Raw genomic sequence first — 15,144 nt, 5'->3', positions numbered from 1 at the left:
GGGGCCATTATTCTGTATGGAGGACTATGTGGGGCCCATTATACTGTATGGAGGACTATGTGGGGCCATTATACTGTATGGAGGACTATGTGGGGTCCATTATACTGTATGGAGGACTATGCGGGCCCATTATACTGTATGGAGGGCTATGTGAGGCCATTATACTGTATGGAGGACTATGTGAGGCCCATTATTCTGTATGGAGGACTATGTGGGGCCCATTGTACTGTATGGAGGACTATGTAGGGTCATTATTCTGTATTTAGGGGTATGTGGGACCCATTATTCTGTATAGAGGGCTATGTGGGGCCCATTATTCTGTATGGAGGACTATGTGGGACCATTATGCTGTATGGAGGAGTATTTGGGGCCCATTATACTGTATGGAGGACTATGTGGGGCCCATTATACTGTATGGAGGACTATGTGGGGTCCATTATACTGTATGGATGACTATGCGGGCCCATTATGCTGTATACTAGTTGGCCCGCAACTTTGTCCAAGTTTTTCATTTTGGCCCTCTGCGTGTTTGAGTTTGACATCCCTGTTCTAGGGGACCAATAAAAATAGAAAACATAAAATAAACATTTTTTGAAAAAATTATAAAAGTTCATAGTATTACTGCGTGTGCGTATTAAATGTATCCTATCGAAATGGTAGAATTCCTGTTCTTTTTTTTCTTCATCTTGTCTCCCAAAGAGAGAATAAAACCCGATCAGAAAGACGTACGGACTCCAAAATGGTACTGATAAAAACTAGAGCTCGTACTAAAAAAATACAACTCTATGGATGGAACAACTTGGAAATCCAGGAGGAAACAAATCGAAGTGGCAGAATTGTTGTATTAATATTCATCTCCCCCCTCCCAAAAAAAAAAAGAAAGGAAAATCTGATCAGAAAGACGTACGGACCCCAAAATGGTACTGATAAAAACAACAGCTCGTATTGAGAAAAGCAAAAAAAAACTCCACGGATGGAAAGCTAAAAAAGTTATAGCTCAGGAAAAATAGAAAGCTGGGATTTGTCTATTCTGTAAGTCATGTACATTTGTTTTCAATAAAATAACTCAACCCAAAGTGAAAATCTTACTGACAACTTACATGATGTATTGCAGAAAAAAAGATCTTTTTTTTTTTTTCACGCCCTCCCGCACGTATTTTGCCTAAGGCACTGGCTGATGAAACCAAGAATCCCTGCACACACACACACAGAGGCCGGGCCCGGCCGCGCCTCCTTTCCGCGCTCCTCCGCCTCTGATGCTGTCAGTCAGTGCAGACAGAGCTGCGAGCGGCCGGAAGCGCTGGGAAGATGCAGCCAAGTGCAGAGCAAGCAGCGGGGGCTGGAGGATAGGCAGCAGTCACTGTACAGGAGAGCTGTGGTGAGGGCACTGTGCTGAGGGCACTGCAGGGCATGCATGTCTGTCTGTGTGCTGTCTGCTGGGCACTGCAGGGAGGCTGCGGTAGGAGGGAGCAGGGAGTGTGTGTGTGAATGTGGGTGTACGAGCCACGAGCAGCAGCAACCTATATGTGTCTGTGTTTTGCAGAAGGAGCTGCTGGTGCAGCATCATCTGCTGTCACCCAGCACAGAGGACATGGATGGGCAGATGCCACTGCTGCAGTGAGCCTGACACCAGAGGAAGCCCACGCTCTCCAGTGGATGTGGGAGATAAAGGGAAACGCCTCTACAACTAGGAGATCCATCCAGGAGATCTCTCCCAGACATCTATCTCTCCCCATAGACTTTTCCTTTCCTGGCTGGAGCTATAAAGCCTGTGCCAGGCAGCTGACGTTGGCACAATATTGGGATTTTTTTTTTCCTTTTCCCATCTATGAATCGGTGTAAAACTTTGCAGGATCGGGCAGATTGTGTCTCTGGATGAGGCTCGGACACTGCAGGGAGCTGACCATCTTGCAAAGAGGATTTTTTTCCAGACCATGGCTGCAGCCAGCAGCGTCGCCGCAACGTTGGCCAGTAAGACCAAGACTAAGAAAAAACACTTTGTGGCCCAAAAAGTGAAGCTGTTCCGGTCCAGCGACCCTCTGCTCAGCGTCCTGATGTGGGGAGTCAATCACTCGGTAAGAAGAATTGGCCCCCAATGAATGGGGCATCGCTTATTTCTTCATGGCTCCAGCCAGTGGCCGGTACAAAGCCAGAGCACAATGTGCCGCCACATCTGCCGTCCAGTACAATAGGTGGCATGGGACTGACGGACGGGGCATGGTCCAGGGGGAAGGCGGGAGGGGGTGAATGAGACAACACTGGCATTCAGTTCATTCACTTCTTAAATACTCTTCATGCAATGTGCTATCACCATTGCTGCCCTTGTCTTGTGGTTGGCAAGGCTGGCACTTCTTGTTGAAGCCACTTGTGATCATTAATCTTAGTGACGGTGGCATTTTAACCCTTCTTGTACTGAACAGCAAAGAGACACAATGATAGTGGCCATACGCTTCAGCCAAAAGTTTTTTTATTTTTGGAAGGGATGAGATTTAAAGGGGTTGTCCAGGATTTTTTGGAATAATTAACTCCTAGTAGAAAATGGTATAAAATACTGAAATAACTTATTGCTGCTGAATCCTTTAGGCTCTCCGGTGGTCTTTTCTGAACTTTCCTGCATGTATGATGTGCCGTACATGCATATATACTTGTTGCAGCCAATAGTTGGCATTGGCAGTGTTATTGTTAAGACCAATAATTGATGGTTGTCAGCAAAGGGGATGATGAGAGCAGTGGTGCTGGAGTGGGGGAGTAGTAGTCAGCGGTGTAACTTATAGGTCCCAATACTAAATTTCTAACAGGTTTCCCAATCTTTAATAGTATTGATTATGTCATATGGGCCAAAGGGATATTCTGGACCCCCCTAAGCCCCATGGCCAGGGGGCGCCTGCATCCACTATAGTTATACTTCTGGTAATAGGAGTTATGTTACTTTATGGCATTTCTTACTTTGAGTCCATTTAAAAAAAAAATCACAGACAGTAGTCAGCCATATTTGCAAATTTCATCCAACAGTCATTTTTTGAGGACAATTTATTTTTTAACTTGTATTTGAGGCTAAAGATTATTTTTGAAATTGGGCTTTATTAAGAATGTTGTATTTGGCTTTGTGTCCCTACACATTAAACTTTGATGTAATCTGTGGTCACAAATTGGCGCTCAAAAAAAAAAAGTTCCAAACTCTATTAAACTGTCATAGTGAGCTCACTGATGGATTCTCAGTTAACTCATTTTGCAGTTGACAGTGCAACTTAAAGACAATAGAAGGCAAACGGTGCTGCATTTTTAATGAACTCAAACTGTAAAAATTGTTTTAGCTCCAATTCCATGTATTTAGGAAACAAATTGTCCTCAAATGTGTGCAACCGCTTTAAAGATCCTTCCATGGAGTAAGATTGTTCTCCCTTCGCCCTGTGTTATTGACCAAGTATGCTCAGTTTGAATGAACTTGGTGGCCAATATAGACTAAAAGGCAATATGGCCACTTTTGTAGCCGGCCATTGTCCAGCCTGTCCCCTGCAGAGGTCACTGCTGAAGGCTTCTGAGAACATGTCCTTAGTTCCTCACCCTGGTGAGTGATTAGTTTCCGTGTTCTCTGACTCCAAGTGAGGAGGTGTATGACCGTCCATGATCTGCGGCTTGTACGTTGCCATCCTAGTCCGAGGTGACTGCAGTCTCCTAGAATTTCTCCTTTTATCTCTTGAGGAATAAGAGGAGTTCTTGCTGCAGAAAACGATGTGGATGTGCGGGCTCAGATGTTAGCGGCTGCACAGCCTGCGGTCAGATGGAGCTGTAGATATGGTGCATATCAGCCTCCTGGATGAAAGTGGACCTCAGGGTCCCAGGGTTACTGATGCCTCTTTCATCACATGCAGATCTAAGCTCTGAGAATCTTGTCACAATTTAACCCAAGTGTGCCAAAGCCCAAGTAACAACTAACCGCTCTGTCAAAAATTTGCTGCTTTCTCCCAATCATGGGAGCAAGATTTCACAATACTTTTTATTGGAATGTAGAAAGTCAATTTAGGTCATAGACTGGTCTAACTTGCTCCTAAAGTGTAAGATGTAAGCCCTCCCCGATAAACCTGTACTTGAAGATGAACCGGAGAGATCTCAGCTGACAGGATGCTAATGTACTGAGAAGTTTGCAGCCAAGACTTAAGTTTTTTTGGGGGTTACAGGCAATTGATTTATATGAAATTTCTTATTGATGTGGTCACTCGAAACGTCACTCCGACTTGTCAGACTGTTCCGTACATGTCATGATAACAGTATGGAAGACGCACAACAGACCCAGATAGGATGTGTAATGACTGACTGCTAGGGGGGCTTTCTGATGGTGGGACCCCAAACTATTGTTAAAATGTGACTGTGTCCTCTATTGTGCCTTAAAACAGAATGTGACCACCAAGGGCAGGACAAGCGTTTGTCTAGATTTTATGTGATTCCATCTCCTATCTTTCTATCCCTTATCTATCTATTTATATCTTATGTCGATCCCCTATCTATCTATCTGTCTATCCCTTATCTGTCTATCCCTTATCTATCTATCTGTCTATCCCTTATCTATCTATCTGTCTATCCCTTATCTATCTATCTGTCTATCCCTTATCTATCTATCTGTCTATCCCTTATCTATCTGTCTATCCCTTATCTATCTGTCTATCCCTTATCTATCTGTCTATCCCTTATCTATCTGTCTATCCCTTATCTATCTGTCTATCCCTTATCTATCTATCTGTCTATCCCTTATCTATCTATCTGTCTATCCCTTATCTATCTGTCTATCCCTTATCTATCTATCTGTCTATCCCTTATCTATCTATCTGTCTATCCCTTATCTATCTATCTGTCTATCCCTTATCTATCTATCTGTCTATCCCTTATCTATCTATCTGTCTATCCCTTATCTATCTATCTGTCTATCCCTTATCTATCTATCTGTCTATCCCTTATCTATCTATCTGTCTATCCCTTATCTATCTATCTGTCTATCCCTTATCTATCTATCTGTCTATCCCTTATCTATCTATCCCTTATCTATCTGTCTATCCCTTATCTATCTATCTATCCCTTATCTATCTATCTATCCCTTATCTATCTATTTATATCTTATGTCGATCCCCTATCTATCTATCTGTCGATCCCTTATCTGTCTATCCCTTATCTATCTATCTGTCTATCCCTTATCTATCTATCTGTCTATCCCTTATCTATCTATCTGTCTATCCCTTATCTATCTATCTGTCTATCCCTTATCTATCTATCCCTTATCTATCTGTCTATCCCTTATCTATCTATCTATCCCTTATCTATCTATCTATCCCTTATCTATCTATTTATATCTTATGTCGATCCCCTATCTATCTATCTGTCGATCCCTTATCTGTCTATCCCTTATCTATCTATCTGTCTATCCCTTATCTATCTATCTGTCTATCCCTTATCTATCTATCTGTCTATCCCTTATCTATCTATCTGTCTATCCCTTATCTATCTATCTGTCTATCCCTTATCTATCTATCTGTCTATCCCTTATCTATCTATCTGTCTATCCCTTATCTATCTATCTGTCTATCCCTTATCTATCTATCTGTCTATCCCTTATCTATCTATCTGTCTATCCCTTATCTATCTATCTGTCTATCCCTTATCTATCTATCCCTTATCTATCTGTCTATCCCTTATCTATCTATCTATCCCTTATCTATCCCTTATCTATCTATTTATATCTTATGTCGATCCCCTATCTATCTATCTGTCGATCCCTTATCTGTCTATCCCTTATCTATCTATCTGTCTATCCCTTATCTATCTATCTGTCTATCCCTTATCTATCTATCTGTCTATCCCTTATCTATCTATCTGTCTATCCCTTATCTATCTATCCCTTATCTATCTGTCTATCCCTTATCTATCTATCTATCCCTTATCTATCTGTCTATCCCTTATCTATCTATCTGTCTATCCCTTATCTATCTATCTGTCTATCCCTTATCTATCTATCTGTCTATCCCTTATCTATCTATCTGTCTATCCCTTATCTATCTATCTGTCTATCCCTTATCTATCTATCTGTCTATCCCTTATCTATCTATCTGTCTATCCCTTATCTATCTATCTGTCTATCCCTTATCTATCTATCTGTCTATCCCTTATCTATCTATCTGTCTATCCCTTATCTATCTATCTGTCTATCCCTTATCTATCTATTTATATCTTATGTCGATCCCCTATCTATCTATCTGTCGATCCCCTATCTATCTATCTGTCTATCCCTTATCTATCTATCTGTCTATCCCTTATCTATCTATTTATATCTTATGTCGATCCCCTATCTATCTATCTGTCGATCCCTTATCTATCTATCTGTCTATCCCTTATCTATTTATATCTTATGTCTATCTATCTATCTATCTATCTATCTATCTATCTATCTATCTATCTATCTATCTATCTATCTATCTGTCTGTCTGTCTGTCTGTCTATCCCATGTCTGTGTGTTGTTTGCTTGCTCCTTATCTGCCAGTTCTATAAACCTCTGCAATTCTTGGAGTGTCACCCATGTAATTTTAATCTGATTAGTGGATAGAAAGAAATATGATCTCTACTTGCTGATGGCTGAAGCCATAAAACTTTAAATATCTCTGCGGGCTTTTTCTGCCCGAGCTGCGACTTATTAAGAATCGTAGCGTTATTGGAAAGCTGAACTACAAAGTGTTCTGACTGATCATTAAATGAAGCAGATGTTGTTCAGCTTCCAGCAAAACTAATTATTGTATTCACCCTATGACATTATTTTAAATTAAGACACTGAGGGAAAGCGGAGGTAGGCGGGGTGATGGTGGTGGGAGTTCGCTTGCAAAGATGGAACTACAAGTCTCTGCATGGCCCGGCTGGATAATAAATGTGCCTGTGGTGGGCAGGGTACATGGTATTTTCAATAATATATGTAGTTCCAAAGTGAATTCTTTCTGTTATTTGCTGTAACAAATCCATCACAGACAACACCTTCAATCTGAAAGTCATCCTGCTCCCGAGACCCCTAGAAAATGCTTGATTTTTTTTTTTTTTTTTGGGGGGGGGGGGTGATACTTTTGGCTGCAGGGGAAATATAGCATTAAATGATGGCCAATCAAATGACGTTATGTAATTGCTCTGGCATGGACATCTTGCCAGATCAATGGCTCCTATGGGGGTGCCCTAATGGCGTTCATGTGCCCTAATGGTAGATGCCAAACTGGGTGACAATTGATATTACTACTTTTTCCACACTTACAGGTTGTCACTCAGCTTTCCTAGGGCTCAGCATGATAAAACTGCCTTTGTATGATGTGCTGGTGGACTCCTAAGCAAATTATCAGCTGATCATCCTTATTAATTTCGGCCATATTTGATATCGTCCAACTTTTCCAGACTCAGATTTGACATGGTTGGGGGCTACGGTTGATTTTAGGGTTGTGCATCCTGCATGGATTACCATAAGGTTGTTCCTTATGGTAATCCATGCAGGATGCACAGCCCTTTAGTTGCATGTGTGTATTTGTAGCATTGCAGAGCCACGTTCTTGTGCAGCTGCCCGTTCCTGTCCGTCACATTGCACACTCGCCATTAATAAATTATCAGTGATCGCTAGGATTGGGGGGGTTTGACATATGAGGATTAAGGGGCTGCAGATCTTCTTTTCTGCTGCCCCTCTTCACAGTTTTCAGCGGGTCTGTGCTGCGGTTTGCCATGGGGTCCGGCTTGTCATGGACCTGCAGAATAAAAGTGAATGCCGGTAAGGACAAAGGTTGATGCATTTAGTACATGCTTGTGCTGAGTCCTCCATAGTGACAGCCGTTTTTTGCAGTGGTTCTCCACTCTGGCTAACTGCCATGGGTCCGGCATTGTGGGGTGTCTACATGCCCTACTAGAATAATTTAGGCAAAGGTTTTTTTCACCGATGGAAGCCATTGGTTGGAACAAGTTTTGACATTCCTGTAGACAAGGAGAATAGGAACATTCGTTTGTCAATTTAGTGAAACATTTCCAGGAGGGATGGCACAATATAGTTTTTCTAGGGGAAAAAAAAAGGTTCTAAAATGGTTATGTAGCAAGTGTCGAAAAGTGACCGATCTTCAGTGAAGACCAGCAAAAAAAAATATTAGTACACTGGTGATCAAATCTTAAAGGTGGCTGACTTTTTGGCTATTTACTCCATGCCCTTAAGGATGAACGATGACCAAATGTGCCCAATAATGGCACAACTGGCCTACCATCTGATGTGAATGGGGGCTTTAAGACTTATACACTACAGATAATGTTGGGGGAGAGAGGAATGGGGCAGTTAGGAGTTTTAATGCCCGATCCTTTTTGTTTTCGGAGCAGATATTCCGCTCCTAGAGGTGTATGGTGGCGAATTTCTCTTCTTTCCCTGTTGAAATCGCGTGAACACTTGGACGAGTTGAACGTCCATGTGTATGGGGGAGTAGCTATCTGCCATATGAACGTTCGTCCAGCATTGCCATGTGTATGGTCAGTAGCCTACATGTGCATGTGTCCTATGTGGGGAGCATGGAGTAACCCGCTGGCCATTCACTAGTAGTAATTAGTTGGCCAAAAGTTTGGATAACTTTTCTCCAGTGTATATTTGAGCCCTAAGATTTTCGGGTATGAGATTTGTCCTAACCTAGGGCAATTTATCCCCCAGCATCCATCTTATTCCTACTATTAGGGTGACATGTATTGCTGTTTTTAGAGGAACCCCATACTCTAAGGAGTCCCAGAATATTCCTGCACCCTGGTTTATAGGAGCTGATTAAGGCAAAACCTTTATTTCCTGCATTTTCTCGGAGTTGCTGAGACTCTGCTTCTTTGTGATCTGACATTTTTAGGCCATGAATACATAGATATTTATAGCTGACGATTGTTACATCGCTGACATTGGTTTCTACAAAATATTCTGTGTTTTATTTCTGCAGAACTGTTTAACATTTGTATCCATCTGTGTTTATATCTGGCTCTTTATGAATTACCCTGAAGGTGAAAATAAGACGTTCACTTCAATGTAACGTCTGCATTTTACACTTGTCGGTCTATGGGTAGTGTTAAAGGGGTACAGGTTGCCCTCATGATCAGATATGACTTCGGGGGCTGATTTATGTACCGTCAGCACCACCGCAGGTTAAATAAAACGTGCTATTCAAATCAATGAACTGAGTTTCCTGTAGCAAGGGAACGATAATTTTATCCGCTTCACGTGATGGAGACTCTGGATGAGGCACCCCTCTCTATTAAAGGATATAAACTCCTGGACTAAAAGTAATTTTTGCATTTGGGTTTAGTTAAATGTTTTGCACCCTCTGGCTTTTCCCTGCATATTGCTGGCTGCAGAATTAGTTAACTGAGAATCTGTCAGTGAGCTTGTTTTGACTGAAGTTTGTATCAGTTTATCTGTGTTTTTCTGAGCGACACTGTGCTGATTTATGATCACAGGCCATATCAAAGTAGAGCTGAACTTTGATGTGGTCATAAATCAGCGGGAGTACCTGGACATTAGATCAACGTGGATCCCTATGTTTGCAATAGGTGTATCTTGTGCAGTTTTAGGCCACGTTCACATGTTCAGTATTTGGTCAGCTTTTTACATCAGTATTTGTAAGCCAAAATCAGGAGTGGAACAATCCGAGGAAAAGTACTATAGAAACACATCACAACTTCTGTATTTATCACCTACTCCTGGTTTTGGCTTACAAATACTGATGTAAAATACTGACCAAATACTGAACATGTGAATGTGGACTTAGTGCAACCATCCACAAGTATGTAGCAATATAAAAATTCAGGAACCACGTCCTCCTTTGCGTTACTTTATTGCGGTACACAACATTTTTTTTTACATGCAATGTTTCAGCAACACGGAGCCTTTATCAAGCCTTAAAAGTAAGCAAACCTCTTACTTTCATGGCTTGATAAAGGCCCTGCATGGCCAAAACGTTGCTTGTGAAAAATTTTTTTTGTGTCTGACAATACTTATAAAGTGACCCAAAGGAGGACGTCTGGTGCCTTGGTTCCCATTTTAACATGGATCAGACTGATGTAAGGTTTTGTGCACATGGCTTCATTTAGATTCCGGTGCCACTTCTGGAAACCGCCAGCGGTAGATTCCATAAAGTGGGCTTTCCATCGTTCTTGCGGCTGGGGTCTCTAACTCTATACTGTTATGTACAGCCTATACTGTTATGTACAGCAGGCAGAAGCTTCCTGGAGCCTGAGCACGTCACGCCTTTTAACCGCTATAGGGTTTCCGAATCCAAGCCATCAAGCAGTTAAAAGAAGCGACATAAGACGGTTTATGTGCACAGCAATGGAGTTTTCACGTTGGCGTGCACTATGTTTATTTTATGGGGCACTTTTTCAGGCGGATTAAAAGAAAAAGACCCTGTGTGCACATACCGTGAAAGAATATTGGAATTGTTATTTGTAATATATAATTATATAATTTAATATATATTATTTTTAATGTGTTTGTGTGTGTATATATATATATATATATATATATATATATATATATATATATATATATATATATATATATATGTGTGTGTATATGTATATATATATATATATATATATATTTTTTTTTTTTTTTCAAAAGGCAGCACTCCAAAATTTCTTTAGAAAAAATGGACTTTAATGAGCCCAAAAAGCAACGTTTCGGTTTGAAAAAGGTTCTGTGAACCGAAACGTTGCTTTTTGGGCTCTTTAAAGTCCATTTTTTGTAAAGAACTTTTGGAGTGCTGCCTTTTGATATACTTTCTAATGATATGCAACAGTTTGGATAGACTGTTTGGAGGCCTGGCACCCACTAGTGAGTAATGATTAAATGGTGCTGTCTTTAATATATATATATATATATATATATATATATATATATATATAATTTCCATGGTGCTAATAATAATTATTTTATTATTGTTTTATATTCACTTTTTTTAAATTTTTTTAGCACTATGATACTGCTCGGCAATACAACGTGATGTCTGAATTGTCACTTTGTTTTATGGGTATGTCAACTGCATAGATCAGAAGTAGAGATGAGTGACCCTGAACTTTAAAAGTTCGGGGTTCATACCATACAGTTAATGTCTGGTGCTACACTCCGACCACGGACTTCTCCCGGAATTCCATTGCAATGTTCGGAGTTCTGGGGGAAGTCCGGGGATGAGAGAGAGAGAGAGTTTTCCAGATCCAAAGTTCGGGTCCCCATTGTTTTCAATAGGGTTCGGGTACAGTTCTGGTACCCAAACCAACCAAACTATGGACTAAAGTTCGGGTTGGGTACCAGAATCCGAACTTCCATGGGTCCGCTCATCCCTAATCAGAAGTACTGATGCTCCAGTGCAAGTGAGAGACAACACTGGAACCTGGGTATCCAAATTTATATTGTAGTCTTGGTGCTGGTGGTTGGAGGGGAGAACTAGCAAGGGGCTTCATATCCCTCAGTCGGATGCCACCAATGGAGCATGCAACGATGTATCCTTGTGTTGGATTCTAAGAGAAGCTGTCGGCTCAGCTTCCATATGAGATCATGGTATGGTAGAAGTCCAGTGCACCTCTAGCCGAGCCCAACATATAACTCCTTCATTTATATTCCTTACTAATGCATCATCTGAACTCAGCCTGATACCTTTATTATATATATGATGCAAAGTATGGACGTCTTTATTGCAGAGAGGTGTAAATTCTTCTGTATTGACACTGGGAGTAATAAAAAGAGCATTGAAGCAGGCGACACGGTCCTCTGTCCCCTTTCAACCATCCATAGAGCCATGATTAGTTGAAGTGAAGCATATCGGCGCCACGTGTAGCTGCACGCATGACTGCGTCTTCTCCAGAGGAGGAACAATAGGCACAATCCTCCTCCACGTCTGCGTGTGATTAAACTGAATTGATTTCTACTCTTATCATCCTATTTATTCATTTATAGGTCGAGTTCTTCAGGAATCCTGGGGTGGAATAATCATGGTTACAGGATGTACCTTTGAAACCAGAAGTTTACATACACTATATAAAAAGACACATCGGCATGTTTTTCTCAATATCTGACATGAAATAAGAATAAATCTTTCCCGTTTTAGGTCAATTAGGATTACCATCATTTTTGATATTTGTCAAATACCAGAATAAGTCAAAAGTTTACATACATTTCATTAGTATTTGGTACCATTGCCCTTAAACTGAATAACTTGGGTCAAACGTTTGGGATATCCTTGCACAAGCTTCTCACAATAGTTGGTCGGAATTTGGGCCCATTCCTCCTGACAAAATTGGTGTAACTGATTCCAGGTTTGTAGGTCGCCTTGCTTGCACCTGCCTTTTCAGCTTTGCCCATAAATTTTCAATAGGACTGAGATCAGGGCTTTGTGATGGCCACTCCAAAACATTGACTTTGTTATCCTTAAGCCACTTTGTTACCATTTTGGCAGTATGCTTCGGGTCATTGTCCATTTGGAAGACCCATTTCTGCCCAAGCTTTAACTTCCTGGCTGATGTCTTGAGATGTTGCTTCAGTATTGCCACATAATCTTTTTTTCTCATGATTCCATCTATTTTGTGAAGTGCACCAGTCCCTCCTGCAGCAAAACAACCCCACAACATGATGCTGCCACCCCCGTGTTTCACAGTTGGGATGGTGTTCTTAGACTTCCAAGCTTCTCCCTTCTTCCTCCAAACATAACGATGGTCGTTATCTCCAAAAAGTTCAATTTTAGTTTCACCAGACCACAGGACATGTTTCCAAAAATGAAGGTCTTTGTTCTTGTGTGCATTTGCAAACATTAATCTGGCTTTTATATGTTTCTTTTGGAGTAATGGCTTCTTCCTGGCACAGTGGCCTTTGAGCCCATGTAAATGCAGTACTCGTTTCACTGTGGATATTGACACCATCTTACCAGCTTCCGCCATCATCTTCACAAGTTCTTTTGCTTTTGTCCTTGGGTTGATATGCACATATCGGACCAAAGCATGTTCATCTCTGGGGTACAGAACCCGTCTCCTTCCTGAGCGATATGATGGCTGGACGTTTCCATATTGTTTGTACTTGCGTATAATTGTATGTACAGAAACGAGGCATCTTCATATATCTTGAAATTGTACCCAAGGATGAGCCAGACTTGTGCAAGTCCACAATTCTCTTCCTGATATATTGGCTGATTTCTTTAGACTTTCCCATGATGCTACACAAAGAAGCAGTATGTTTCAGATGTGCATAAAAATACATCCACAGGTGTCTCTCTAACTAAGTCAGATGTTGGCAAAAAAAACATCAGAAGCTTCCAAACACATGACATCATCATATGGGCAGTCCAGAATTGTTTAAAGGCATAGTAATCTTAGTGTATGTAAACTTTTGACTTTGCAGTAAGTAATAAAAATGCCTTAAAACATTCCCTCTCTCTCGTTATTCTGGCATTTGGCAAATTATTAAAAATTACAGTAATCCTAATTGACCTAAAACGGGAAAGGTTTATTCTGATTTCATGTCACATATTGAGAAAAACATGCATGTGTGTCTTTTTATATAGTGTGTGTAAACTTCTGGTTTCAACTGTATGAGTTACATGTAGGGGTGTCTATGTGAGTACTTTTTAATGTTTGAGGTAAGCTCTTGGGGCACGAACCAGATATATCCAAATGTCATGGGGTAACATTTCTCCTTATGGAGAGTGACATGCCAGTGTGAGGAAGCTTAGAAGCCATGCAATGGTCCTTTTAGTATACTGTTGGCAAACCTTGGAATGGTATGCATTGGTATACCTTTACTGTATGTTATAGCATTGAGTATTAGGCCATTCAATAGAGAAACATCCAGTGAAAAAGTATTCTGTGCCATAAATTAGTTTTTGCAATGGGAACTTGTGCCTTTACTGTGGTTGGGGACCCAAGAGCATTAAGCATATAATTGACGTTAATGGACCTGTGTTGCGTCCGTAATAGTAATCCGCTGAAACAAGGGCCCCTATTCATGTAGACTACTCTTTTGAGTGACATTCTTAATGAAGGGAGCGCTGAGTTAAACCTGCCACATGCAAGAAGAAGAGAGCACCTCTTAATGACTTTGGTGCAAATCTTCAACTTTTGTGTGCCAACGCCATACATTTTTGTCATAATTGATTACACTTTTTTTGGTATAAATTATGATGAATTTGTCGGGTGTGGTTTGCCATGCCCTTTCCTGCTTAAGCTCTGCCCATTTTTCATGGTAAAACTACCAAAAGCGACAAAAGTTTCCAAAACTTTGAGTAGTTCAAAAAGTTTGCAGTTTTACTCTAGAGTTCTGGCCAAAACTGCTCTATCGTAAGTTTTGGAGATTTAGAAATTGGAGGTTCTGGTTTATAGAACCTCCCATGTCAGTTCTGAAGGTGAAATGTAGTATTACATAGCAGCCATTTAGATTTTATAATTTCCATAATAAATATTGAGTAACATATGCAGATCTGAAATTACATAAACTATATAGTATATTAAATTTTGACTAAAATGGATTAAGCCACCAAATATCATCCATGTGTGGTTTTTTTTTTTAGGGCGTAGAGACACTATACAGAGGAATTCCTTATAGCCAGGAGGACTTTATCCTTCCTTGTATTACATGGACAGCCATTGTCCGCCATGTAGCACCCACTGACTGGCCGTCTCTTCCATCTACAGCTGATCTGACGGCTGCTATAATATTTGCTGCAAATCCCTTCAATATGTCCAGAGGAATAGATGTGGAAATAAAACCAACTCTTTATGATAAAATAAGTCCTATTCACCAATATACAAACCTTTGGATTAGCGTGCACATGATGACGGCTACATCTACAGTTACTGATTGAAGTGATTTTTTTGCAGAAAAGTTTATATCAATCATCATTATGTGTCTCATATATTTAATGAATCTGTGATTTGGGGGCTGCACAATAATAAGAGACGGGTCCCCCCCGCTCTACCTCCCTATGTTACAGCAATTCTCTTATGTTATGGCTTAACGCTTGTGACGTGTGAGTGGCTGGATGAGTGTGCTCCCGAGGAAGTGGTTTCTACTGTACTTTGTCTAGTGCACGATGTATCAGCGCAGATTTATTGCTCTTAATAGCATCATCTACCTGGGGAAAAAAA

At 40.7% G+C, this 15,144-nt stretch overlaps 1 protein-coding gene across 1 annotated transcript in view; it reads left to right on the top strand.

Annotated features, from left to right (window-relative positions):
• The first annotated feature begins 1,220 nt into the window (after nucleotides 1-1,220).
• PIP4K2A (phosphatidylinositol-5-phosphate 4-kinase type 2 alpha) overlaps nucleotides 1,221-15,144 on the top strand; it is a 139,397-nt gene continuing 125,473 nt past the window's right edge. The window contains exons 1-2 of the mRNA XM_073677504.1: nucleotides 1,221-1,378; nucleotides 1,544-2,075. Of these exons, the coding sequence (XP_073533605.1) occupies nucleotides 1,935-2,075 (141 nt within the window). The 5' untranslated portion in view covers nucleotides 1,221-1,378; nucleotides 1,544-1,934. The remainder of the gene's footprint in view (nucleotides 1,379-1,543; nucleotides 2,076-15,144) is intronic.

The sequence above is a fragment of the Phyllobates terribilis genome, unplaced genomic scaffold, assembly GCF_046119375.1.
Source record: "Phyllobates terribilis strain yellow unplaced genomic scaffold, ASM4611937v1 Scaffold_4__5_contigs__length_816908805, whole genome shotgun sequence".
NCBI lineage: Eukaryota > Metazoa > Chordata > Amphibia > Anura > Dendrobatidae > Phyllobates > Phyllobates terribilis.
The sequence above is the reverse complement of the archived record's forward strand: the minus strand, read 5'-3'. Positions and strand labels throughout refer to the sequence as shown.